Source organism: Grammomys surdaster, unplaced genomic scaffold, assembly GCF_004785775.1.
Source record: "Grammomys surdaster isolate TR1022 unplaced genomic scaffold, NIH_TR_1.0 126063, whole genome shotgun sequence".
NCBI classification, from domain to species: Eukaryota; Metazoa; Chordata; class Mammalia; order Rodentia; family Muridae; genus Grammomys; species Grammomys surdaster.
This window is the reverse complement of record NW_021620873.1, coordinates 5,529,919-5,553,199: the sequence shown is the minus strand read 5'-3', so window position 1 is coordinate 5,553,199 and position 23,281 is coordinate 5,529,919. Positions and strand designations below refer to the sequence as shown.

At 53.6% G+C, this 23,281-nt stretch overlaps 1 protein-coding gene and 1 long non-coding RNA gene across 6 annotated transcripts in view; one reads left to right on the top strand and one right to left on the bottom strand.

Moving 5' to 3' along the window:
• Positions 1-23,281, bottom strand: part of Nfix (nuclear factor I X) — a 70,057-nt gene that overhangs the window by 4,935 nt on the left and 41,841 nt on the right. For 2 of the 5 annotated variants that reach the window (XM_028755461.1, XM_028755460.1), the window contains 8 exons: positions 18,649-18,711; positions 18,350-18,424; positions 17,866-17,986; positions 16,489-16,625; positions 13,736-13,858; positions 11,579-11,754; positions 6,031-6,178; positions 3,787-3,878 (listed from right to left, as the gene is read on the bottom strand). In XM_028755461.1, the coding sequence (XP_028611294.1) occupies positions 3,787-3,878; positions 6,031-6,178; positions 11,579-11,754; positions 13,736-13,858; positions 16,489-16,625; positions 17,866-17,986; positions 18,350-18,424; positions 18,649-18,711 (935 nt within the window). The remainder of the gene's footprint in view (positions 1-3,786; positions 3,879-6,030; positions 6,179-11,578; positions 11,755-13,735; positions 13,859-16,488; positions 16,626-17,865; positions 17,987-18,349; positions 18,425-18,648; positions 18,712-23,281) is intronic. The other 3 variants (XM_028755463.1, XM_028755462.1, XM_028755464.1) reach the window with 3 other exon arrangements.
• LOC114610840 lies at positions 13,150-16,830 on the top strand. The gene is made up of 2 exons (XR_003709742.1): positions 13,150-13,278; positions 16,387-16,830. It is a non-coding gene; the product is annotated as an uncharacterized LOC114610840 (long non-coding RNA).

The following is a 23,281-nucleotide window of genomic DNA, read 5'->3' as shown; positions in this document are numbered from 1 at the left end:
ACTATACTATACTATACTATACTATACTATACTATACTATACTATACTATACTATACTATACAATATACACACCAGATGCTGCCTCATTCCATCCTTGCCCCAAGCCCACATTGATGCCAGGCACACACAGAATGCATGATCTTGACCTGCTTATAGTCACAGTTCTCAGACGACAGAACTCAAATGTGGGGGATAGGTAAGAGCCTGTGGTCCTATCTGCTGCACGTCGCAGCAAACGTGAGCAGGGAATATCTGTGCTCTGCTTACGTAAAGTCCAGCCTGTTAAGCTGAGGCGAAGGCACCAGGCTCCTGGAGTGGCCAACTTTTCAAAAGCAGCCAGAGATCCAGGCAGAATTTCATGTGAAAATTTCCAGTGTTTAAAATACTGTTGGAGCCAGGCATGGCAGTACAGGACTTTAATCCCAGCAGGTGGATCTCTCCATAGCTGGAGGCCAGCCTGGTCTACATAGTGAGTTCCAGGACAACCAGGGTTACATTGAGACACCCTGTTTCAAAAATAAACATACTATTAGAAGCCAAAATTGGTGACTTGTTCTTGTAATCTCAGCACTTAGGAGACTGAGGCAAGAAGATTGTGTGGAATTCGAGTACAGCCAGGACTTCACAGAGAGTCCTAGGCCAGCCTGGGCTACAGAATCACACACTGTCTCGAAACTCAGAGAAACAAAAAATACTATTGGATCTAGGTATGATGAAACTTGCTAGTAATTCCAACACACAGGAGGCTGCACAAAGGGACCAAGTTTGAAGCCAGCCTATTATATCCTGGCTCAAAAACAAAATAAAAATAGAAACCCCACCACTATTGGGCTAGGAGTATGGCCTTGTCTAGCATATCTGAGGCCCTGGGTTCCAACTCTTATTTGAAAAAGCAAAAACATTACTATTCCAATATTGATCAGCTCATGCCAGACCCTGTCTCTCAAGCTCCAGTGTGGGACTGTATTAAGTGCCCATGTGAACCAGGGCCATTAAACACAAGAATTAGTAGTGGGTTTGGAGAAGCACAGTGTCTTTCTCCTTTAGTCCCAGTATGCAAGGACCTGAACTCAATCCCTAAACCTAAAGGTAGAAAAAGAGAAGTGACTGAAAACAACTGTGTTCTGATCTCCACATGCATTCAGTGGTACATGTGCCCATCTCTAGGCATCACACACTCAAACACACACAAGTCAAAATCAAGTTCAGTCTTCAAAGAACTTCTAGAACTTTCTGTGCCAGTGGCATCCTAAGTGTACCGCCCACGGCAGTCGGTGACAGTGTGGTGGTTTATGAGCAAGAACATGTGAACTGTGGCTTGTGGAATAAGGTGTGGAGACTGAGCCTTGTCCCTCAGGGATGCTTGTGCGTGCTCTACTATTGAGCTTGCTCTTCAGCCCTAAGCTTTGCTCTAATGTCAGGGCACACTGCTACACATAGCCAGTGGTGAGGATGACAGGTGTAATGGGTGGACACCCAGAAATGCGGGTACAGGCTGCCACAGCAAAGGGTGCTGCCCATCAGTGATGCTGGGAGCCTGCTGGGTGTCTGGCAGGATGTGCAGAGGAAGTTTGCCTCGCTCTGTGGATTCTCAGGCAGCTGCCCAGAGTCCCACTTGCCCACTCACTAAAAGCCAGGTAAGGGCCTGGAAAGCTGAGGTGGGAACTTAGGACTGAACTTGCCAGTCAGCAGAGCTCTGGGCTTCTAGCTCTGGTGTTCTAACATGGCTACCATGGGCTCCTAGACCATGGCTCCATGGCATGGGCTCTGCCCTTCCTCTGCTTCCCTAACAGACACAGGCTGGTGGAGGACACCCCAGACACAGAAGGCCACACCAAAGGCTGAGCTGGCTCCTGTACTATACAGTTTTTTAGTCTCAAGAGTGGCATGGGGCCTTAGGGGGGCCTCCACACAGGCCTGGGGAGCAGGGTCTGTTGTCAAGGCCAGTCCAACATTCTCTGCTTACTCCCTCCCGCTTTCCAAGCTGGGCCCAAAATTGATTAAAACTAAGTTAAAAAGCACTGTTTAGAGAATGATAAAATTGCTAAAATTTTCTTCCCTCATTCTATTGTCCTGTTTCCATCTGGTGCTCCAAGGATCAGCTAAAGTCAGTGGTTACTGTGGAAACCACTCCTGATTGTCCCCCTACCGCCTTCTGCCTGCCCCCAGACCCAAGGGCTCCTGCTCCGGGGTGTCTAACTTTCATTTCCCCCAATCCCCAGACACACCTGACCAGTCAAGGGCCCTGGATTGGGGCGAGGACTCATTTCCTCACCTGAGACATACAGCAGTGAGGGAGGGAGAGAGACAAATTGTTTCCCAAACTTGCCTCAAACTCTGACTTGGCCTCAAAACATCCAAGTCAAGCAAGCAGAGAAAGTGAAGGAGGGAAAACCGAGAGAGGGAAGGAGGGAGGGAGGGAGGGAGGGAGGGAGGGTTGGTTCCAGCAGTAGCATCGGAGCAAGTAGCACTGGCAGGGGGAGAGGGAGGGAGCAGTGGAGTCCTGCTCCTGGTGCCAGCCCAGAGCTGGGAGGGGAGGCCGCCTGCTGTCCCTTCCTCTGGCACCCCCTCCCACCTTCTGCCAGCAGGGCTTTCTCGGCCTCCCTGGCACAGAGCAGAGTGGGCTGGCTCCAGAGCCTGCTCAGAGCCATTGTTTGTCTTCTCAACACCCCCAAGTTCAAGTTCATCTGGGTGTTACATCATGTCTGGTTGCTCCTGGAAACCAGACGGGTCAGACGTGACTCTGGGGAAAGGGGGTGGGAGGCTGGAGGGGGTTGAAGTTCCCTTCTCCTCCCTCCTCACCACTAGGGAGCTCTGAAGTTTGACTAAGTTGTGTGTGTGTGTGTGTGTGTGTGTGTGTTTTAAAGGAAAAGAAAGAAAGAAAAAAGAAAAGACCCTCCAAGCACACACACAAAACTTCCATCCACCAAACTTTCTCTGGACTCAGCAGAGGCGGGGCAGGAGCCAGCAGAGGCTCTGAGCAGGGGTGGATTTCCCAGGGCTGAGGAAGCCAGCAAGGAAGTGTTTTTATAAAATTTACAAAAAGAAGAATATTTGTGTGCTCTTTCTGAAAGCCCTGGCCCTCTAAAGCTGCCCCTGGCTTGTTCTGAGGTGGGTCCTCCCTGGGTTCTTGCCCACTCTTCTCATCCTTTCTAGATACAAGCACACAAGAGATGTCCATGTGTGCACAAATGCACACGCATTCTCAAGGCAGTCTGGGGCCTCACGCAAGCCTGGCTGGTCTCCTTTTGAAAAGTGGGGGTGGTATCAGTAGGGACTGGGGGTTCCAGCAGCCTGACCTTCCTCCTAATGGGACTTATGGGGACTTAGGCGCGAGGCCTCCAGGACTGCAGCCAGTTCTGCCTTGCCCTTGATGCCAGTCTGTGGGCATGTGGCCCACCTGCTTTGTCCCTCCTCCACCTTCATCTACCCTACCCAGTGCCAGGGGAACAGGAAAGCCCAGGGTTAGGCAGGAAAGGAAGAGATCCAGGAGATAGGGCTGTCTTCCTAGTTAGTACCTCAGACTTTCATCTTTGCTTCATCAGGATGGCCCAGAGGCCTATGGCCTCAGGCTGCCTTTCCCAGGTCCAGGGCTGTTAGAACTAATTATCCAATTAGCCGATTAGCCAGGGAGCCTGAGGCTGCCTAGGGAGGGTGCTCAGCCGGGCAGAAGCCTGGGTGTGCAGCTCATGAGGAACAGCCCTCCCAAGACTCCCAGTTTCTTTCCTCATCCCATGATGTGCTTCTGGGGTGCACACCTCTGCGTGCATCCAGGTATCTCCTACCTGAGACTGCTGTGGGATGTTCAGAAAGTTGCCGTCCCGGGATCCGATGCTGACAAACCGGTTGGCAGAGGAGGCGCCTGTCGTTGTGAATGCTGTGGGGAGCAGGGGAGCGAAGAAAGGGAGAGACCAGGTCAGGTTATGGGACCCACCTGGGCACTGCCTCTCTGGGCGGCTGAGAAGGGAGAGACTAGGTTAGACGTGCTGCAGGGTAGACTGGCAGCAGGAAGGAAGAGTGAGGGCTGCGGCTGGGGAGGCCAGGCTCGAAGCCCTTCCTCTCCCTGACTAGGAGCACACACATACTCTCCTGTCTCAGCTCATCAAGGCTGGGGTGAAGAAGGGCACTTGAGGCTGCAGCGGAAGTCCCTTGGGTTTAGTTCTGTCCCCTACTGAGACAATGGCTGGCACCAGGTTTACCAGTGGAGTCCCTAGCTTTTCTACTTGAAGGGCAGTTCAAAGGTGAGAGCTGGGCCTGGGCAGCCTGGAGCAGCCTGGCTGGGCAATGACTCTGTCATCCAGGCCACCGCTCCAGCCCCACAGCCTCACTAGGGGCTGTACCACTTACCACCTTGGGCAGTCCCATCGGTTGGCAAGTGGCTCAGGAACTCACAGGGGTCCAGTGGAGGGCTGAGCCATCGGGAGTGGTCACAAAAAGACCTGTGGCCTGGCTGCCTGGCTTGTGCTGTGGCAGAAGGACTGAGGCACATGCTACTCTCTTCCCATCAGTGTGCTAGGCCAGGTGACAGAGAAAGAGGCCATAGACAGAGCCCCAAAGCTCGGCCACCTGGAGGGGGGGGGGGCAGCTGTCCAGTGCCCCAGGGGAAAAATTAACCCAACACCCCTGAGCTCTTCTGGGGTATCCAGCTGAACCTGACAGTTGGGAAACAGTCCCCAGAGGAAAATGGAGTGTCATAGTTTGCCTGGGAAGCCACCCCTGTCTATACCAGACACATCCAGGACATGCTCACCAGTTTCTGTCCGCCTCTCTCTAGAAGTGTGCTCCCGCCTGGATTCCTCCCCACTCTGCCCACCTCCAGTGACTGTGACCATGTCTAATGCAAATGCAAATGAGAAGATGGCATGGAGAGAACAGGGAGGGGAAAGAACTCAAACCACGGGAGGGAGAGAAGGACAGAGAGCGCGAACGGACAGGAGTGTTGACATGGGCCACCCTCCCATCCACTCCTGCACAGTTCCAGCTCAGAGCTCTGCCCACCCCTGTCCCAACCCAAGACAGCGCGCCGCCTGCCTTCCGCCTCTCCTGTCCTTCACGTCGGGTCTAGCTGGGTCTAGCTCTCCACTTAAGATTTTTCTTCTCTTCCCTTTGGCAACATTTGTCATTGGATTTAAAGGGGAGAAGGGAAGGAAGAAGGGGGAGGGAGAAGGACGGGTGGGAGAGAGGTATTAAAAGAAGCCAGGACCCAGTGCCCCTCCCCCTTCTCCTTGGAACTTACAACCTGGGAAAGGAACTGAAGGGAGAGAAAGGAAGGGATGGGAGGATGAGAGGAGGGAGGAAGAGGGAAAAAGGAGGAGGAAGAAGAAGAGGAGGAGGAGGAGGAGGAGGAGGAGGAGGAGGAGGAGGAGGAGAAGGAGAAGGAGAAGGAGAAGGAGAAGGAGAAGAAGAAGAAGAAGAAGAAGAAGAAGAAGAAGAAGAAGAAGAAGAAGAAACAACCAAATGGGAGACGGAGGGAAGAAGGCACTGGAAGCAGCCTCCTGCATCTTCAGAGGCCCAAAGGGCCAGATGGAGGTGAGGGGCAAGGCAAAAAGAAGATGACGGTGGCATCACCTCGTGGTCACATTCAATTTGTTTTGGTGTGTGTAAGGGAACAACAAAACAACAACAACAACAAAAAATTGAAAAGCAAAACCAAAAAATCAAAACCAAAAACAAAAACAAAAACAAAAGCAGCAATCAGGCATGAAGATGGCATGGCTGTGCCTCCCGCCCCCCTACCCGCGCCAGCACCCCCGGCCCAGTGCCCCACTGCATTCTCCCTCCCGCCCCCCAGGGGGGCCTGGGCCAGGGCCTGGCTGGGAGCAGTGGGCAGGGCTCATGGGGTGCTGGCTGGTGTAACTGAGGCCCCGGAGGCCGTGGCCAGGGCTCAACCCTGCTCATCCGGTGGGAGGCTCTGAGGCGCTCTGGGTAGGGGCTTTGTTGGGAGGGGGCGCTCCTCTTTTTGCAGTGGAGACTGCGTAGATGGGCCAGGGATGCTGGGCGCTGTGGTATCGGTTTCATCGTCCACTTACAAGGTGATGGAGGAGTCAAGGCGGCGCCGTCTGGGGCCGTGCTGGTGGTTTTGGAATCAGGCATAGGAAGGGGCACAGGTCTGGCCACTGGAGGCGGCGGCGGTAGCAAAAATGACCCCGGGACTTTGCCCTGGCCGCTACCGTTGGGCTGCGAACAACATAAATAGAGTGACGCATGAAGGCACATCACACACAGACACACGCTCGCTCCCCTGCGCGGCTGGCCGCTTGCTCCTGAGAGCAGGCACTCCGGATCGAAGATGCAGGAGTGGGAGGGAGGGGCCTTTCCTCTAGGCACAGGATGGAGGAGGGCGTAAGGCCTCTATTTGGTTTCTTGGGTGTTTCTGTCTCTTTCTTTCTTTCTTTCTTTTTCCTCTTATGGAGTAGATAGAGGAGGGAAGAAGGGGGGTGTCCGACGGGTGATTCCTCATTTCTTTCTTTTCTGATCAGGATCTTACTGTGTAGCTCTGGCTTGCTTCAAACTCACCATGTAGACCTCAAAATCACAGAGCTCTACCTGCCTCCGGCTCCCAAAGACTGGGTTTAAAGACAAATGCCACCACATGTGGCTGATTTGTCAATTTCTAAGCAAGATGTTCTAGGTACAGAAATGAACCACCTAGTGATGCATACCACTGCACCTAGAACAGCCATGCTCATGGCAGGAGAGAGAAGCCAGCTCACCTCCAAGGTCTCAAAGGCACATTCCCTCCATGGGCCTAGCTGGGGCGGGCTGACTGGCCAAGACCCACAGGCTTGCCAACATCCACCCCAGTGGGCAGCATGGCTCAGGAGGCTACAGTACTGGGAAGTTCACCCTCCAGTCTATCTGCAGCAGATCCTGTTCTCAGCCTGTGAACAGTGGGATGCTGGCCTTTTCTATAAAGATCAGCCAGTGAGGAAAATACACCATTGGTGGCTCCAACTTCTGTGAGGTTCTTCAAGAGCGAGTCCCTGGATAACGTACGCCCTCAGGAGCCAGGGACATTCTGCCACCAAGATCCATTCCTTGTCCTTTTGTGCCCTCTTTGGCCTCAAACTTTCGTTTCTCCTCCAGGCCTCATGCCTGACCGTGTCTGGGTCAGCTTCAAGGCTTCAGAGAAAGCACCACAGGCTCCCCAGCACTGGCAAGCGCAGTTTCCCTGGAGAGACCTGGAACATGCCTCCTGCTGCTCGGACAGAGCCCTCAGGGCCAGTCTACAGCAGCTCAGGTGCAGGGAGGCCTGGCCAGCTCTTCTTTTCCTATGGTGCAAACTTCAGCCCTTCTGGCCACTTAGGCACAAGTACTAGGGAGGACTTTCTCTCCCAACTTGCCCTCAAATTGGTAAACCTCCTGCCTCGACATCCCGGGTGCTCAGATTATAAGGGTGCACCATTATACCTGGCCAGTGCTCCTCCTACAGTGCTCCTCCTTGGGGAAGACAAACCCCAGGAAAACCCCCACCTCCAGGGAGGTGAGATGTCTCCAGCCAGCCAGTCTGTCCCCACTACTCAGCTGATGACAATGAGACCCCGTGGGGTGGGGAGTAGCTGTTGGGGGTGAAGGCGTGGGACCTCTGACCATGGCCCAGGCATCATACTCATGCTGTGTTTGACCTGCCAGCTACTCACAAAGGACCAGTTGTCATTTCAGGGCCATTCTGCTCCCATCCTGGAAGACACTGGCAACATCTAGAGCTATTTTTGAGGCCTAGAAGATACTGTCGGCATCAAGTGGGTAACCACAAATCCATATCCTATAGCTGGCAGGACAGAAGCTCATCCTCTGTTTGAAGCTAACAGTACTGTCTCTAGGAAACTTTGATACAAAGGAAACTTTAGTCTATCCATTCTACAGCTGAATCCAGTGAGGTTCTGTGCAAGGAAGTAGTTCATCCAAAGTCACCTCCTACACTGGCCATGCCTGGAGGCAGCCTCATGGGCCCTCTTCCCCAAAAGCAAATTACCTCAGCTCTCTTTCGACTGTTCCGCTGTTTTAGAAGTAAGACACCCTTCCCAATGGTTAGTCAAGGCTCAAATTCCACACCCTCTCTCCTCTCCCAGGCATTTCCCATGCTGAGTTCCTTAGACTTTCTAGAACTCAGGCTGACAGCCCTCCTCACTTCAGAGTGCCTGCCCGAAGCTTCTTCCTGTACCCCTTGAGTTCTGCTCTGAAAGCATCACCCACCCACCCAAGGAGCGGCCAGAGTCTCTGAGTCATACTGGTTCTCACTGTCCTATTCTTGGCTACCCTTCACTCTTCATCAGAGTCATGGGAGCAGCTGACCCCAGAGTCCAGCATGCCAGCAGACTCAAGGCCCACTTCCAGGACGCAGGACCTCAGGGTCTTTTCCTCAAGTGGGACTACGCTGTCCTTTCTGCTCTATGTCATCTCCTTCCATGTTTATGTGGGTTCCAGGGATCAAACTTAGGTCATTAAACTAGTATGGCAAGTGCTTTACTCCCGAGGATGACTGAACATCTGATCCTCCTGCCTCCACCTCCCAAATGCTGGGGTTACAGGCATGCATTCCCATGCCCAGCTCCTTCTCCACTTCAGTCACACCTGACCCAGACCTTGGGTTCTTGTAGCTACAAGCCTTTATCCCTCATGACCTGCTAGATCTGACACACTATTCCTTCTGCCATTCCTGCATCCTCTGAGGATGACAGTTTGGCACATCTGGCAAAAGTAATCAGTGGCTGCCCATCATCCTATCTGTGACCTGGACTGGAGTCTTTTGTGCTAGGTATACCATCTTAGAGAGTGACTCTTTGGTTCTAGGCAGCATCAGGACCAAAGGGTAGGCTTTCCAGCTCTGCAGGGATATCAGTGAAAGCCAAGCAGCAGCCTCTCCCCTGGTGTCTATGGCCTGTCTGGCTCTCATCCCATGCTTCCCCCAGACAGGAAATGCAACAGTCCCACAGATCACAGCCTCATGATGTCTCTCTGGGCTCTGAGCATCTAGGACACAGTATGGAGGCCATCTCCTGCAAGAGTGTCTAAAAGGACAACCCACTTGACGGGGCTAGTCACAATACTCAGACTTATTTCTAGAAGTAACGTTCACCAGACCTGGAAGATTGGAGTTCTAGGTGAGTATACATCAAGGCATTAAAATATCAAAGTCCTTGACTCTGTGTTACCTTAGGAACTGAGTTGGGGCTGAAACACCCACTTTAGAAACTACTGACCTAGAGCCTATAGGAGCACCTCCCTCACCACCTCAGGAACCCCAGGTTACAGAGCAGCTTTTCAAGAAAATATTCATAGCGAAGAAATGCAGACTATTACAGAAGGGCTCTCAGGCACCCTAGTGTTTCATCTACACTGGCCCAGCACAGCACTTGCCTCGTACATGTGGCAGCATCCTGCTTCCAAGTCATTATCCCCACTGAGCCCTCACCACCCCTGACACACTACTACCCAGAACCCTTCCTCCTGCCCTTGGCATCACCTTAGATGCTGTATCCATGTGACCTTCAAAACAAGTACCCTAGACTTGGGCAGATGAAACACTAGGATGCCTGAGAGCCCTTCTGTAATAGTCTGTATTTCTTCACTATGAATATTTTCCTGAAAAGCTGCTCTGTAACCTGGGGTTCCTGAGGTGGTGAGGGAGGTGCTCCTGTAGGTTCGAGGTCAGTGGTTTCTAGAGTGGGTGTTTTGGCCAGGAGACTGGGAGCAGGGCCTCGGTAGACATTTGGGTTCCTAGGCTCCACCGCTCCTGAAACAAGCTGAAGGCTGAGGCCTCTGGGTGACTCTTCACATAGACTAGGTCTGAGGACTACGGCTCTGCTGTGGCCCTGCGAAGCAGCACAGCCTCTGTTCTCCCACAAGCCAGCCTCTTCCCAACATGACTGCATCTCTTGACTCCCCTCAGAAGCCCTATGGTCCCTGCAGCAGGCTTTCTCTCAGTGTCAAGTCACAGAGAAAGTCCTGACAGAATTCCCTACTCCCCAATGCTAGTTACATACTCAGCAAGGTGTCTGCTTACATCTCTGTCTGCAGTCTCGTGGAACAGGTACCTGTCTTGAGAAAATAACTCTTAGGCAAAGTGGGTGTTCTATGTTACACATTCCAGGTCACAGGAGAGCCTCAGAGCCCAGCCCTCAGGAGGCAGGAGCCAAACTCACTTTCTTCAAGGTCCTGTGATTAGAGGCTCTTTGCATTGACCTAAAGGTCCTAGGTCCTGCCTATCTGGACTCCGAGCCTGGCTGCCTCTGCAGGTTAGGCAGTATCCCTCTGGAGTCCTCTCTATCTCTAATGTGACAACCAGGGGCCAGTTCTATGCCCCTACCCCTCTAAGATGGGCAGTTTTTATCCAGAGAGGCAGGAAGGCGGCCATTGTGCTAAGTTGTAGAGTCAGCAAGAGAAACTCTTGTGGGGTAAAGTAGGCAAGAAGAGAAGGACAGCAGAAGGGTGGGAATAGGGGAGCAAGCCAGAGGAAACAGGACCAGTCCCAGGATGGACAGAGAGCCAGGATGCAGACCCTAGCCCAGCCAGTGATGCCCCAGAACCAGAAAATAGCCATTCTTCCAGGAGCACATCAAGGACGCCTGGCTGGACCACAGAGGACCGCTGCTCTTTGCCCTGGACTGCCTCTGGTGTGGACTTCCAGAACACCACTCCCAACTTGTGTTCCAAACCCCCTGAACATCTTCCTGCTGACTTCTTACAACCAGACTACCTGTGCCAGCTGAGAGAACAGCTGGGGAGTTTTCATACCGCTGGCCTGCAGAACTGCCCAGAAGTCTGGACCACAGTGTCTCATCTCAAGTGACCCCTAGAGACTGAGCATGCCCTGGCAGCATCTCTGGCCCATTATCTTCCTGGATAATTCCTTTGCTGAGCACCTGGAGTGTCCCTGGGGCTGGCTAATAGAGAAGGAATACACATGGAGCCCCACTGTCCCACAGAATTGTGGGTCAGAAGGACTTTCTAGAACCATAACAGTGTGGGAGCCCTTTGTCATAGGAATCTATCTTCACACAAGCTTCTCATGGGGCCTACTGAAAGCCAGAGACAGATTTGATGGCCATAACTGAGAGGAAGGAGGTACTCCTGGCATTTATCAGGTGGAGGCCAGGGATGCCTCCCACAGAGTCCAGGGCAGCCCCACACCACGAAGAATAAACAGTCTAAATGTCAACAGTGATGAGCTAGGAAAATTCAGGTCCAGAATCTGTCAAATTCTTGACCCTCTACATTTTAGGAAGAGGTGGTGGTCCAAGGCCTAGAGTGAACAAATTGTAGGCTCATTCCTGCTGGGAACCAAGGGTCAACAGGAAGGCCAAGAAGCCCCGAAGGGAGGGTTGGACAGCTGCCCCAACTCTCCGACCCTAACAGACAGGCCCTAGCACAATCCTCAGACCCTGGCCCCAAGCCCACTAAAGCTGACCACAAGGTAGACTCTATGGGCTTTCTGCTACTCCAACTCCACGTATGCTTCAGACTTTTGGCCCTATCCTTATGAGCCCTTAGACGGACAGATGGACAGACAGACAGAGAAACAGGCGCACAGACAAAGAGATGAGGCTACAGGGCTCCTGTGCCCTCTGGACTCACCTGTCCGGTGGCCTGACCCGAGCCGTCAGAGCACACAAACTGCACGAACTCCTTCAGCGAGTCCTGCCCATGGTGGTGGTGGTAGCGGATGGTTGGGTGTGTGAAATACGGGCTCGACTGCTGGATGATGGACGTGGAAGGGAAGTGCAGTGCTGATGCCGTGGCCCGGGGGCTCCCTGTGTGCACACAGGCAGGGGAGAGAAAAGATTGTGAGAACAGGCCCCTGACAAGGAAGACATGGTGATTGGTAGGAGGGTTGAGGATCCTGAGGAAGAGGCAAACCGGGCGGAAGCACTGTGTCGGGCACAAAATGCCTCAGTCATCTAAGTTTAAAAAAAAAAAATCAATGCAATAAAAGAAAAGAAAATAAACTGGCAGGCTAGTACCTGAGGGCCAGCTGCTTGCTTCTATAAATACTGTTTGATTGAAGCTGGCGTGGGGTTAGCTGAGGCAGGTGAACAGTGAGCTACCAGTGCAGGGTTGGGCTTATCTGTTTAAAATTGTTAGGATGTTGCTTTTCTGGTTGGTTTGTTTGTTGAGATAGAGCTTCTTACAGCCCAGGCCGAACCTGATGACCTTAAGCCCTGGACCCTCCTGTCCCCATTACCTAATCAAATGCCTTGACTGCAGGTACCTGTCTGGGTGCTTTTCTGTTGTTTGTTTTTGGATGTTGATTTTCTTTTGTTTTTGCAGTATGGAGTCTTGCGCTCCAGGCTCCCCATGTGCTAAGTGGAACTTTCTGCCATCGGCGCTTTGGTCCCAGCAAACTGTTAAAATGTTATTTGCTTTTTAAAAGCTTTTGCTTTTGTTTGTTTTCTGAGTCATACCCCTCAGATTCTTGATCCTCCTGCCTCAGCCTCCTGTGCGCTGGGATTTCACATGTTGGAATGGTCGTATGCTTTGCAACTGTTTTTATTATTTAGAAACAACATACTAATATGTTACTTATCCTCTGTTGAGTTTTTAGCATCCTTGACATTTTCCTTCTTTTACCCTCTGCAAACACCTCTCTTGTCCTGTCCTAGACGTAAGCCTGCCTGAAGAACTGACAACAGATTATCACCGCTCCCAAGTCTCTAGACAGACAGGCCCTGTGCAGGATCGGCACCCGGCACACAAAGGGCTCCAAATGTGTAAGCGGCTGCATAGGCCTCCTTCATGTGTTCGCCCTGTCGCTGTGAACTCACAGTTCCTACCCCTGTACAGGCCTCTGCTCTTCCTCAAGTTCTCCCCCTTCCTGTCTGTTTCCAATCAGCTCTCAGTTTCATTAGGGGGCTGAGGAAACTTGGCTTCTCTCTGGAGTTCATAAAAATGGAGTGCAGCAGGGTGGAGCCTGCCTCCCTCCTGCTGCCTGCACAAGGCCTGGGCTCCCTGCCCCCACCTTGTGGCCACCACGCCCTGCCCCAGTGCTGGCTGCCTCTGGGCTCTAAGCCAGGAGGCCCCAAGGAGGAAGCTGGGAGGTAAACCTCCCTGTCGTGTCCTACAGAAGAGAAGAGAGGAATGGCAGACACAAGAGGGCCATGTGCAAACAAAAGCCAGGCCTTTGCTGCCAGATGGGTGCTGCGGGAGGGGAGTAGCGCGTGCGTGCGGGAGAGCCAGGTTCCCGGGTATCCTGCCTGGCCCCACCCTCAGGAAGATCCAGCATCTTCTCTGGGCCTGAAGAGATGTGCCCTCAGACCAGCAAGGCAGTCCATTTCGTGGTGAGCCTTGTCCTTTTGGTCCAGCCCTTAACTTCTGGGAAAGGCAGGGAGGCCCAGATTAGGTGACAGTTTGCTCTAGGACAGACACCAGGAACCTGGACTGTTGAGCAGTGCGCTCTTTCTAATCCACAGGAGAGCAACTTGGCTAAACTACTTGCTAGTGGGGGAGAAGGAGGCTGCATGCAGCTCCCAGTGAGCATGTGCGAAACATGCACCCAACATAGACTTACGCAGCCAGAGTTAGCATGTGGGAGGGATTCTAGGAACCGAGTGGGCAAGCCTGGCTCTCAGAGGTACGCTGCCCATTCCATGCCACCCCACTGCCGTGCACGACCCACTTGGGGAGTCCAGATCTGTAATGAAGAGCGATCCCTGGCCCCCTGTTGTACCTGGCCAGCTGCCCCTTGCTGTGGCTGCCTCCCACAGTGTCCCCTTAGGCCCCGCCCCCATCTCTCACCTGGTCTGACTCCAGCAAGCACAGGCAGCGGGTGGTGGGTGAAAGCCATGCGTGGGGAACTGCCCTGAGAGGAGAGGGCGCTGCAGAAGTCCAGCTTTCCTGACTTCTTTAGAGAAGCAGGGCCTGGGGGGAGGAAGCAGCAACACGCGGGTTTAGCTGGCTGGGGTGGGAAGCCAGCAAAGCAGCCCGCTCCTTCTCTCCTCAGTGCCCAGCAGCCCTTCCTCCACCTCTGCCCTGCTCTGCTCCTCCTGGGGCCTGACCTCAGGGGTGCAATCTGGCTATGGTTGCTTCTGCAAAGAGGAAACTGGGCTCCTGGTAATGTGGGAGAGGATGCTGGGCAAGGGTGGCAAAGGAAGGTATCCTGCTCCTGATGGTCGGTCGATAAAGGAATTAAAAAGGGTGCAGGGCTAGCATCTAGGAAGGGATCGGTGAGGAGCCCACAGATGCCAGGTGGAGAGTCAGGAGTGACAGGCCATGAAAGGAGCCTTGGGTGGGACGCAGAGCTGTGACAAGGCACCCTGAGCCCTAGGATACTCTGGCCTGAAGAAATCAGTGCTCTCTTTCTGAAGAAAAGGAAAAAGGAAAGCATAGTTAGAGGCCCTCCAGAGCTGCAACAGGAGAACAAAGGCTGGAGCCAGAGCTGGGAGTATCCTGGGAACAGCTAGAGGGCAAGGGCTGCCCTGGCCACAGGTTTCAGACTGGGGCTCTTCTCTGCCCTGTTGTCAATGGCAAGCATGGTATTCAGCCAGAGAAAGTGGTACAAAAAGACCCTAACTGGGCTTTGCCTTTGACAGTCGGAGGTTGCAAGCCGACATCATCTCTGTGCAGTATGCACAGATCCAGGTGACAGGCTGTCAGACGGCTCCCAGGGGCATATTCTTTTGGTATCTCTCATCCTGGTCTGAGCCTCAAGGCCATGCCCAGACTGACCAGGCAAGGTGGAGGTGAGGCAGGCTTGGAGCTCCGATATTTGAGGGATAAATCTAGTTGGTTTTGATGGGAAAAGGGGGGCTGCCGAAGAGAAACCCAGAGTTTCAACCACAGAGAGACGTGGCAGGGGGATGCAGGGGGAGGGCGAGCTCCCAGCGACCAGCAGAGGTGTTATCTGGCGGCAGCTGTGTACCACCTGATAGCTGGCATGGTGAGGAGGGGGGGTGCCCCACCAGCTGTGCACAGCTGTCCCTGCTGCTGCACAGTGCCTACCCAGCTGTTCCCATCCTACAGCTGGGCTGCTTAATTGGCGATTTGTCGCAGCCCAGGGAAACAACGACAAGTTGGGGGTAAGGGATCCTGGGGGTGCAGTGCATGGCAGGACTACCAGAAGCAGCAGAAAAGGCAGGCAGTAGAGCAGACAGAGGACAGCCTGCAGAAGCCTGGCGAGGAGGCTCATGGGAACATGGAATCACAGGCAGTCAGCGGGTCCTCAAAGTACCCTAGCAGCAGTCCTTGCAGATGTCACCTGCCCAAGGGCAAGCCTGACTGGGACCTGGCACACAGCAATCGCCAACCTTCTCAACTCCCACTCTATCTACCTCCAGAGATTCCCCTAGGGATGTGTGTAGGTCACACTGGCCCAGGCTCTGTCTGCCACAGGGAGATCCTGTGAGGGACCTCCAAGTCATGCTGGGTGGTGCTCTAGAGGGTGCCAAGTCCACTTCCTCAGCCCAAGACCAGGAGGTAAGCTTTGCTTGTCTTTGCATGGGAACCAGAGCCAAAGCCAGGGGCTGCACTGGCTCTCTCAGCCCGTTCTCCAGCAGACACCTGGCTCAAAAAATGAAGCCCGGTCCCCAGCCCCATCCAGAGTGTCCCCAGCTCCATCTGCACTGGGCAAGTTCTCTGCACATTGTACAATAGCAAGTCTGCACCTTCAGGTCCCAATGCCTCAAGGACACTCATAGCTTTTGGTGTGCACAAATTTGTCCCTCTGAGCTTCTAGGCTGCCCATATGACCAGCCTGTCCTGGAGCAGCCTGTGGCTGGGCTCAGCAGGAAGCCAAGCTTGGTCAGGACTGGGAAAGTCTAGGCGGCTTCCTCCAGGCTCTTCAGAATCTCTGCTCTTTTCCAGTTTCCCAAGACAGTTAGTTCTGCACGTCCACCCTCAGTTCTGAGCTTCTCTGTAAAGCTAGGTCCCAAGGCTAGGGTTAGCCTGTCTTAAATCTGTCTCCCTGAGGGCACCTGGCAATGTCTAAGAACATTTATAGTCATCCAATAGGGTGGCTGGATTCAGTGATGCACCCTGCAATTCCAGCACTTGGGAGGCTGAGGTAAGGGCATTGCGAGTGTGAGGCCAGCCTGGCTGTTCCATAGCTAGGCCCTGTCTCAAAACAGAAACAACCATCTAAAGAAGGGGGGAGATGTTTGCTACTGGCATCTAGTGGCGGAGCCAGGAATGCTGCTGAACACCTTCTAAAACAAAGGCTGCCCTTGCCTCAGAAAGCCAGGAGGCCTCCGACACAACCCTGGGCCCAGCTGGGGGAATGATTTAATCCAGGGAACCACAAGGCTCGACAGGTCTCTAGAGGCGAGGGATCTATGAAGAGGCCATGCCCTCAATAAATGGCACTGTAGGCTTGGTAGCCGTCTGCTCTCCCACCATGCCTACAGGCTGACGATCATCTCGGCTCAGATCCTCACCCCACTCCCTTCTATCAGTATGCTCTGACACCCTTAGGACCCAAGAGCCTGAAAGTGTCACCTGACAAAAGAGGCCACAGGGAAGCACAGACTGCCGTATTGCTACTGCTGTGTCCATACCTGCATCCACGTCATTGGGCCATCCACTAGACTGGCTGCTGCCAGCTGCTGGGGAGCGGCCTGTCCCAGGATAGAACACGTCATCAACTGGGCTCTCCATCTCACTGTCATCGATGGACTTGGGGCGCTTGGTGGTGCTGAAGAGGAAGAAGCAAGTCAAGTGGGCCAAAGTTCCAGGCCCCCAGTTCCTGGAGTAGAAACACCTCCAGACCTGCTCTCCCTCGGGCTGCCATCAAAGAACAGACAAAACACCTTCATCTGCCTTCTACACCCCGCCCACTATTTCCTATCAGCTCTCAGCTGTGCCATGGAACTCAGTCATTAAAGACTGTTTTAAGTCAAGGTGGTGGCTCACATCTGTAATCCTAGTACTCAGAAGGCTGACACAGGGGGACTACAGTGAATTACAGGTCAGCTAGTTGAGCCTGTCTCAAAAAGAAACAAAGATAAGTAAATTAATTTTTAAAATTCTAATGCAAGACTAAAAGCAAACAGCAAAGGCTGGAGAGGTGGAGAGGTGGCTCAGGTGTTGAGAGCATGTGCTGCTCTTGCAGAGAGCCTGGGTTTCCCCAGGACTCAGTCCAAAGCCTCTAGCAACATGCAAATACCTGTACCAGGCATGTGGCGGTACACACCTTTAGTCCCAGCACTCGGGACACAGAGGCAGGTGGATCTCTGAGTTTGAGGCCAGCCTGTCTACAAAGTTCCAGGACAGCCTCAGCACACAGAGAAACCCTGTCTTGAAAAGGCAAGCAAAAAAATAAAAATAAAAATAAAAATAAAAAAGTGAACAAAAAAGTTTTCTGGCTAAAAAGGAAAGACTCAACCTCCCCATGCAGAACTCTGGCTCTGACTTCAGGCTTTCTCTCCCAGGCATCTCTCTTTTCTGCAAACTGTGCTCTCCGTCCAGGCCTTCCTATGTTCCATCCTGGAACAGTGGCTTAGCTGCTGTCAGCTCCACCCACAAACGGTGTGGCCGCAGGGAGCGTTCTGGAACAGGCATCTCATCAGACCCTCTAGTGGTTCCCACTCCCCTAAATGAGTTCAAGGGTCTTCTGGTCTCTAAAGTACTCTGTGGGGATAATCCTGACAACGTGTCCAATTCTGACTGAGAGGGAGGCTACCTGGAGTCTCCAGGTAGATTCTTCCTACCAGCTCCCTGTGTCTCTGGGCTCAAGCGCCATCTCTACAAGACACGCCTCCTCTGAGACTCCCATCCAGGCAGGCTCGTGTGCCATCTTATGGGTTATGTTTATGATTGAGTGTTCCATGATAGCATAAAGCAGGAGGCTCAGAGAATGGCTGTTCATGTGACATGCTGGAGTACCACAGCTGCTGAAGCCATGGGAAGATGACAAGGCCATAGTCCATGCTCACCTGGTGGAAGGAGGGGAGGTGATGGACCGCCGTCCCAGGGTCACTTGATTTATGTTGTAGTAACTGGGGCTCTCCAGGTCTGCCAGTGAGAAGTTGGGTCCTGATGCAGTTGCAACAGGAGCTAGAAGACAAAGAGGTTGGTGAGACTAGAATCTGCTCTTGTGGACCCTACGGGCCGGTAGGTTACCATTAGCCTCTTCCTAGAAGCCCAGGAAGAGCTCCCTGTGATGTCTAGGCTGCTGGGAAGAAGAACCCTTTTCTGGGTGAGATTTCCTGGTTGGGTGTAAGGGAAGAATCTTTGATTGAGGGTTCCCTGCCCTCCACAGCAGAGGTTAGAGACAGGATTCTCTGGGCAACTGCTCCTCCCAGCTCAGGACCAAAGGGACAGAAAGTCTCCAAAATATCATCAACACAGCCCTGTGAGATCTGAAAATCACCTTTGCACCCTAGTCCTGGTCCCTGGCCCTGAGAAGACACCACTTACTCTGTGATACTCTCACCAGCTCTGTCACATTCCAGACCCCGGACGTCACAAAGCAGTCCTGGAAACTTAAGTGCCCTAAAGAAAGAAAATGGCTGGTGAGTGGAGGCAGACCATGATGAGGTGCCTACCTATTTCCCCAGAGTTCTCCCCCTGCTCAACTCTGACCCTTCAAGGCTTTCCCACTATCCCTCAGATGTCCACCCAAAAGGGGGACACACCAGGGAAACCTCCCTCCTTGGATGGCACCCCAAGTCAGTCGACGGCTGAGTAAAGGGAAGGAGAATGGGGTGGACACTGACCGTTGGGCAGTGGTTTGATGTCTGCATCTCCTTGCTGGTTTGAACTATCTGATTGTCCGGATTCTGCAGGAGAAACAAACGGGAGAAAGGGTCAGAAGAAAGGTTTTATACAACTTCTGACCAAACCAGCACCCTCCAGCCTTGGGCCCCGGCCCCCAAGCAGTAGACTCTGTTCGCCCAGGCTCCAGGGCTAGCCCAAGGGGATGGGGGAAACGATGACAGTAAACACTTCACCCAACATTTGGGCTGGATTGGTCACTGTGGCCGGGGGAGAGGCATCCTGGCCAGAGTGTGCAGCGGCAATCTCTGGCCTCTGCCCAAAGATGCTAATAGCACCTTCATTGTGACAACCCAAACTACCTCCAGAAACTGCTCAATGAGCCTGAGGGACAGAGTTGCCATGGATAGATAGATAACACTGACCAAGAGTCTGAAGTCAGGAGGAAGAAGACAGTGATGGGCACTGTCCGTAACAGGGCAGACCTCCAGGGCCCTCCCTCTCCCAGAGGGGCATTCCCATCCCTAAGTTCATTAATGAATGCTGTTCCCGTGGGCTCATGCCCCTCTACCTCACCTTTATGCTTACAGCCAATGCCTGGCAACCCAGAGGGGGGAGGTGTGCCCTAGCTGCCACCCATTCTGTGCCAGCCTGTCTGGGCTGTCTCATGCCCCACTGCCACAGCTGCTCAGAGGGAGCCCTGAGACAAGGGCCTATTGTGTGGCAGAAGCTCACAGAGGGCTGGGGGCAGGGTGGAGTGTGTGTGTGAATATTTTTCAGAGCTTGAGAAAGCCCCCCCCCCCCCCCCCCCCCCAGGTCCTCCAAAGCTTTGTGCGTGCCAGGGGCAAGATGGGGACCTCCAGAGTGCCTGCCTGGGCATGACAGCTGGTGAGAGGGTGGGGTGCTGGGGTAGGCTGTAGAGCACTTGGTGAAGACTCAGCTATTCATAAGGACCACAGGGGTGGCATCTGACACTGTGCCCTGGTTCTGGCCAAGGCTTTGCTGGGCTCTTCAGAGTGGCCCAGACACCCTAGCTGGGCCATTAGGCCATTCCCACAGTTCCATGCATAGCCTGCTGGTTCCTAGGTGGAGTTGGTGGGTCCTCCTCTAAGAGTCAAGGCCCTCTGCATCTGTGGCTGGGAATACTGTGCTCCTGGACTATCTCATGGTATGATAAGTAGGAGGCTGTCCCATTTGGGGACCCTGATCTTTTCTTTCATCTTGTTCAGTTTTCCCCCCCCTCTCTTGTCAGCACTGGGGATTGAATTTAGGGCCTCATGCATGTAAGGGCAGAGCTCTACCACTAGGCTACAGCCCCAGTCCTTTTTCATGTATTTCTCAATTTTTAACCCCCCTCCCCAAAAGTAAGTCTTGCTATAAAATAAAAGGTAGAAGTTATGAGGAAAGTGTTCACAAGCCTTCCCCTCCAATGTGAGGTGCATCCTTCCAGGCCACTGTGGGCCAATCACCTCTTTGCTCGGCATTCTTTGCCATGGAGGGGGGCTTAGGGCCTTCTCCTACAATCTCTAGCTGACCTTACTAGACCCTGGTATCACACAGTATGGATTTTCTTCTTACTCTCTGGATCCTTGGGTCTGATGCAAGTCCAAGCCAGTCTAAGTCAGTCCAAACGGAAGCCAAGGGGTCTAGGTGGCAGGTAGTCTATGCTAGGGCCTTCTTGGAACCCCACTGTGAAGCTATCTCAGTATACTGAAGAAGGGCACAGCCTCAAGACGCCCATGCAGAGTCCATTAAAGGATACATGGCACACGCTCTGGTGCCTGCCGACGGCCATGAATTCCAGCCATCCTGGGACTGACACTGCCCCCAAAACCTCCTAGTCTGGGTCAGTTTGAGGGGATGCAGAGTCCACTCCATTGGAGCACAACTGGCCCACTGCAAAAAGCCAAAGAGAGAGAGCTGCGTGCCCGTGCGTGCGCGGGTGTGTGTGCGTGTGCGCGCACTCACATGCACGTGTGCACATCCAGCCAAAGACAGAAAAGAGTAAAGAACGTGACAAAGAGATGGAGGTGCGCCAGCGCCGGCGACTACGGCAGAGACAAATGGGGCTCCAGGAGAGCGCAACAGACAGGAAATCCTTTTAAACCAGGACACTTCCCAAAAGGGTGCTGCTGTTATTACTATTAGTTCACAGAAAGGGGCAAACAGGAGAAGCTGGGGAGGAAGAGGCCGGCTGCCACGCGCCACTAGGCGTGGCTCTGGGCGCTGCTGGCAGCCATTTTAGACCTTGGCAGCCATCTTATGGCTGGCGGCCTTAGCCAGCATTGCCACAATGCCGCCACCACCAGCCCCCAACAAGCTCAGCTCAGCTCCAGGACAAAAGGCAGAAACACTGAAGTCTGGATTTAGACTTGCAGGAAGAGGAGCCAGCCCTAGAGCCAGGGCAGCTGCAGCCAGGGTCCTGCAGGTCTGTACTAGCCTCAGCTTTTATGATCGCTGCCTGTGCCATGACAGGGCAGGGGGGATGAAGCCGGTGCCCGGGCAACACTAGCTTTGCTGAAAGGCAGCTGAAGCTCTGAGTACCATGTCTAGGCCCAAGGATCTACCAGTTGAGTAAGAATACCCTGCCAATAGGGCCGAGGGTATCTTGGAAGTAAAGGATGTCATCAGCTCAGGACACATCTTGGGTAGATACGAGATGAGGTTGGCAGGGAATTGGAGAGGCCACTGGGTCCTCAGTGGTCAGGCTCAGGGGCTAGCCAAGGGACATCCTGCCATCCAGAGATGGGAGCCAGCGGCCAGCTTTCCCATGTAGTGGGCTCTCTGGGATGTCTTAAAACAAAGTCTGTGCCTGTTCTGGACATCCCTAGGGACCGGCAGCTGGGCCCTAGGGCAGCATGCCACAGAGTGTCCAGGTACCCAGACTGCCTTTACTGCCTGGGACCCCTGGAGAAGGTTGTAACAGGACAGAGAGAGGGAAGGCCCTTTACAATAACCCCTCCCCTGGCCCCGCCTCATAGCTGCTTGGCTTTTATCTGGCAGAATGGGGCTTATCAGAGCCACCAGCTGAACAAACACACAAATCCACGGTTAGTGAGAAAAAATACTCTGCCTGAACTCTTTATCTCCTGTTCACAGGCCTTGCACACTGCCCACTGCCAAAAGCACAGGAGGGAACCTGAGGCGGTGCAGTGGGGGCCGAGTTCTCTGCTCTGGAGGTGGAGGGTGGCCTTCCCGAGTCTGGCCTGGCCTTGTCTGCCTTTTCGCCTCAGCCACCTCCCTTCCTCCCTCCTTGTCCCCAGCCCACTCTTCTCTGGGAGCCCCTGCCAGTGGGTGAGCTCTGGCCCACACAGAACCCCCCCTACAGTGTCTGCTTTCTCACTGGGGACAATGGGCCAGCTGGTGGCCTGTGGAACAGTGGAGGGACAGGGATGATACTGGCTCATACAAGGCAGGCAGGTGCTGCTTCATCTCTTGTCCTGCCCAGCCCACCCTGGACACTGTCACCCTGGTCCCCCAGTTTGCTGTGGCCGTGTCTCTTGGAGCTTTTCTTGCCTCAGCCCCTCCAATCTGGGCGCCATAGAAGCAAAGGCTCCAGCTCCAGTCTCCTCTGTGAGAACAGTCTGGCCCAGGCTGGGAAAAGAAAACAGCTCCTCCCTGCACTCCCCTTCCACAGAGCCTGGGGCTGCTACCACTTCCTTCAGAGAAGGAACCAGGACAAAGGGCTCACCACCACCTCCCCTGGACCCAACCCAAGATAACTCAATGGTCTCCTGAGTCCTAGAGTTGAAGGACCAAACTCCAGGCTCTGAAGTATCTCCCACTCTGCCCTTCAAATGCAACCACCTGACCACCAAGCCCTACCCACATTTGATAGAGGCCCTTGATGGGCAGGCAGCTTAGCCCTGCCCACCTGGGCCAGGTTTGGAGAGAGCCCACGGTTCACTGTAAGTACTGTTAGGTGGTTGGTTATAGGTCAGGCCACTGGTGACAGGCAAGTACACAGTTCTTGTCTTTCTTCGAGGACCCAGGCTGCTCATACAAGGTATGAGCAGAGGCTATCCCTGCTAGTGGCCTTGGCTACTCCACAGTGTCTGCAAGGCAGGGTCCGGAAGGAGCAGGTGAGATGATGAATTTGGGTTGACTGGGCACGAGTCCAAGTGGGTTCTACAAAAGGACCTTTACTGCAGGTGCCCGCCTGCTCTCCGGTCATGCCCGTCCCACAGGTCATTCTCCTGCTGCTACAGCTTATAGACCGCAGGTGTTAGACAGCATGCAACTGACAGTAGCCAGCACAGGCCCCTCCCTCCCCCATGCCTCTCAGTGGCTCTTAGGACAGACCAGACTAAAAAAATCTCCCCATAAAGCTGCATTCTCACCCCACTTCAGGCCCCTGATCTCAGCCTGAACTTTTGCTGGTTTTGGCTTTGTCTCAGATCTCCATCTCTGGGTTTTCTTTCCTAACCTCTGTCATGCCCTCTCTGCAGTCCCCTGTCTCCCTCGCTTCTGTCTACTTGCACACATATACATGCACGTGTGTGTGTGTGTGTGAGTGTGTGTGTGTGTGTGTGTGTGTGTGAGAGAGAGAGAGAGAGAGAGAGACAGACAGACAGACAGACAGACAGACTGTGTCTTAAGCATAGCTCTGGAGGACAAGCTCTCATAATCAGAGCC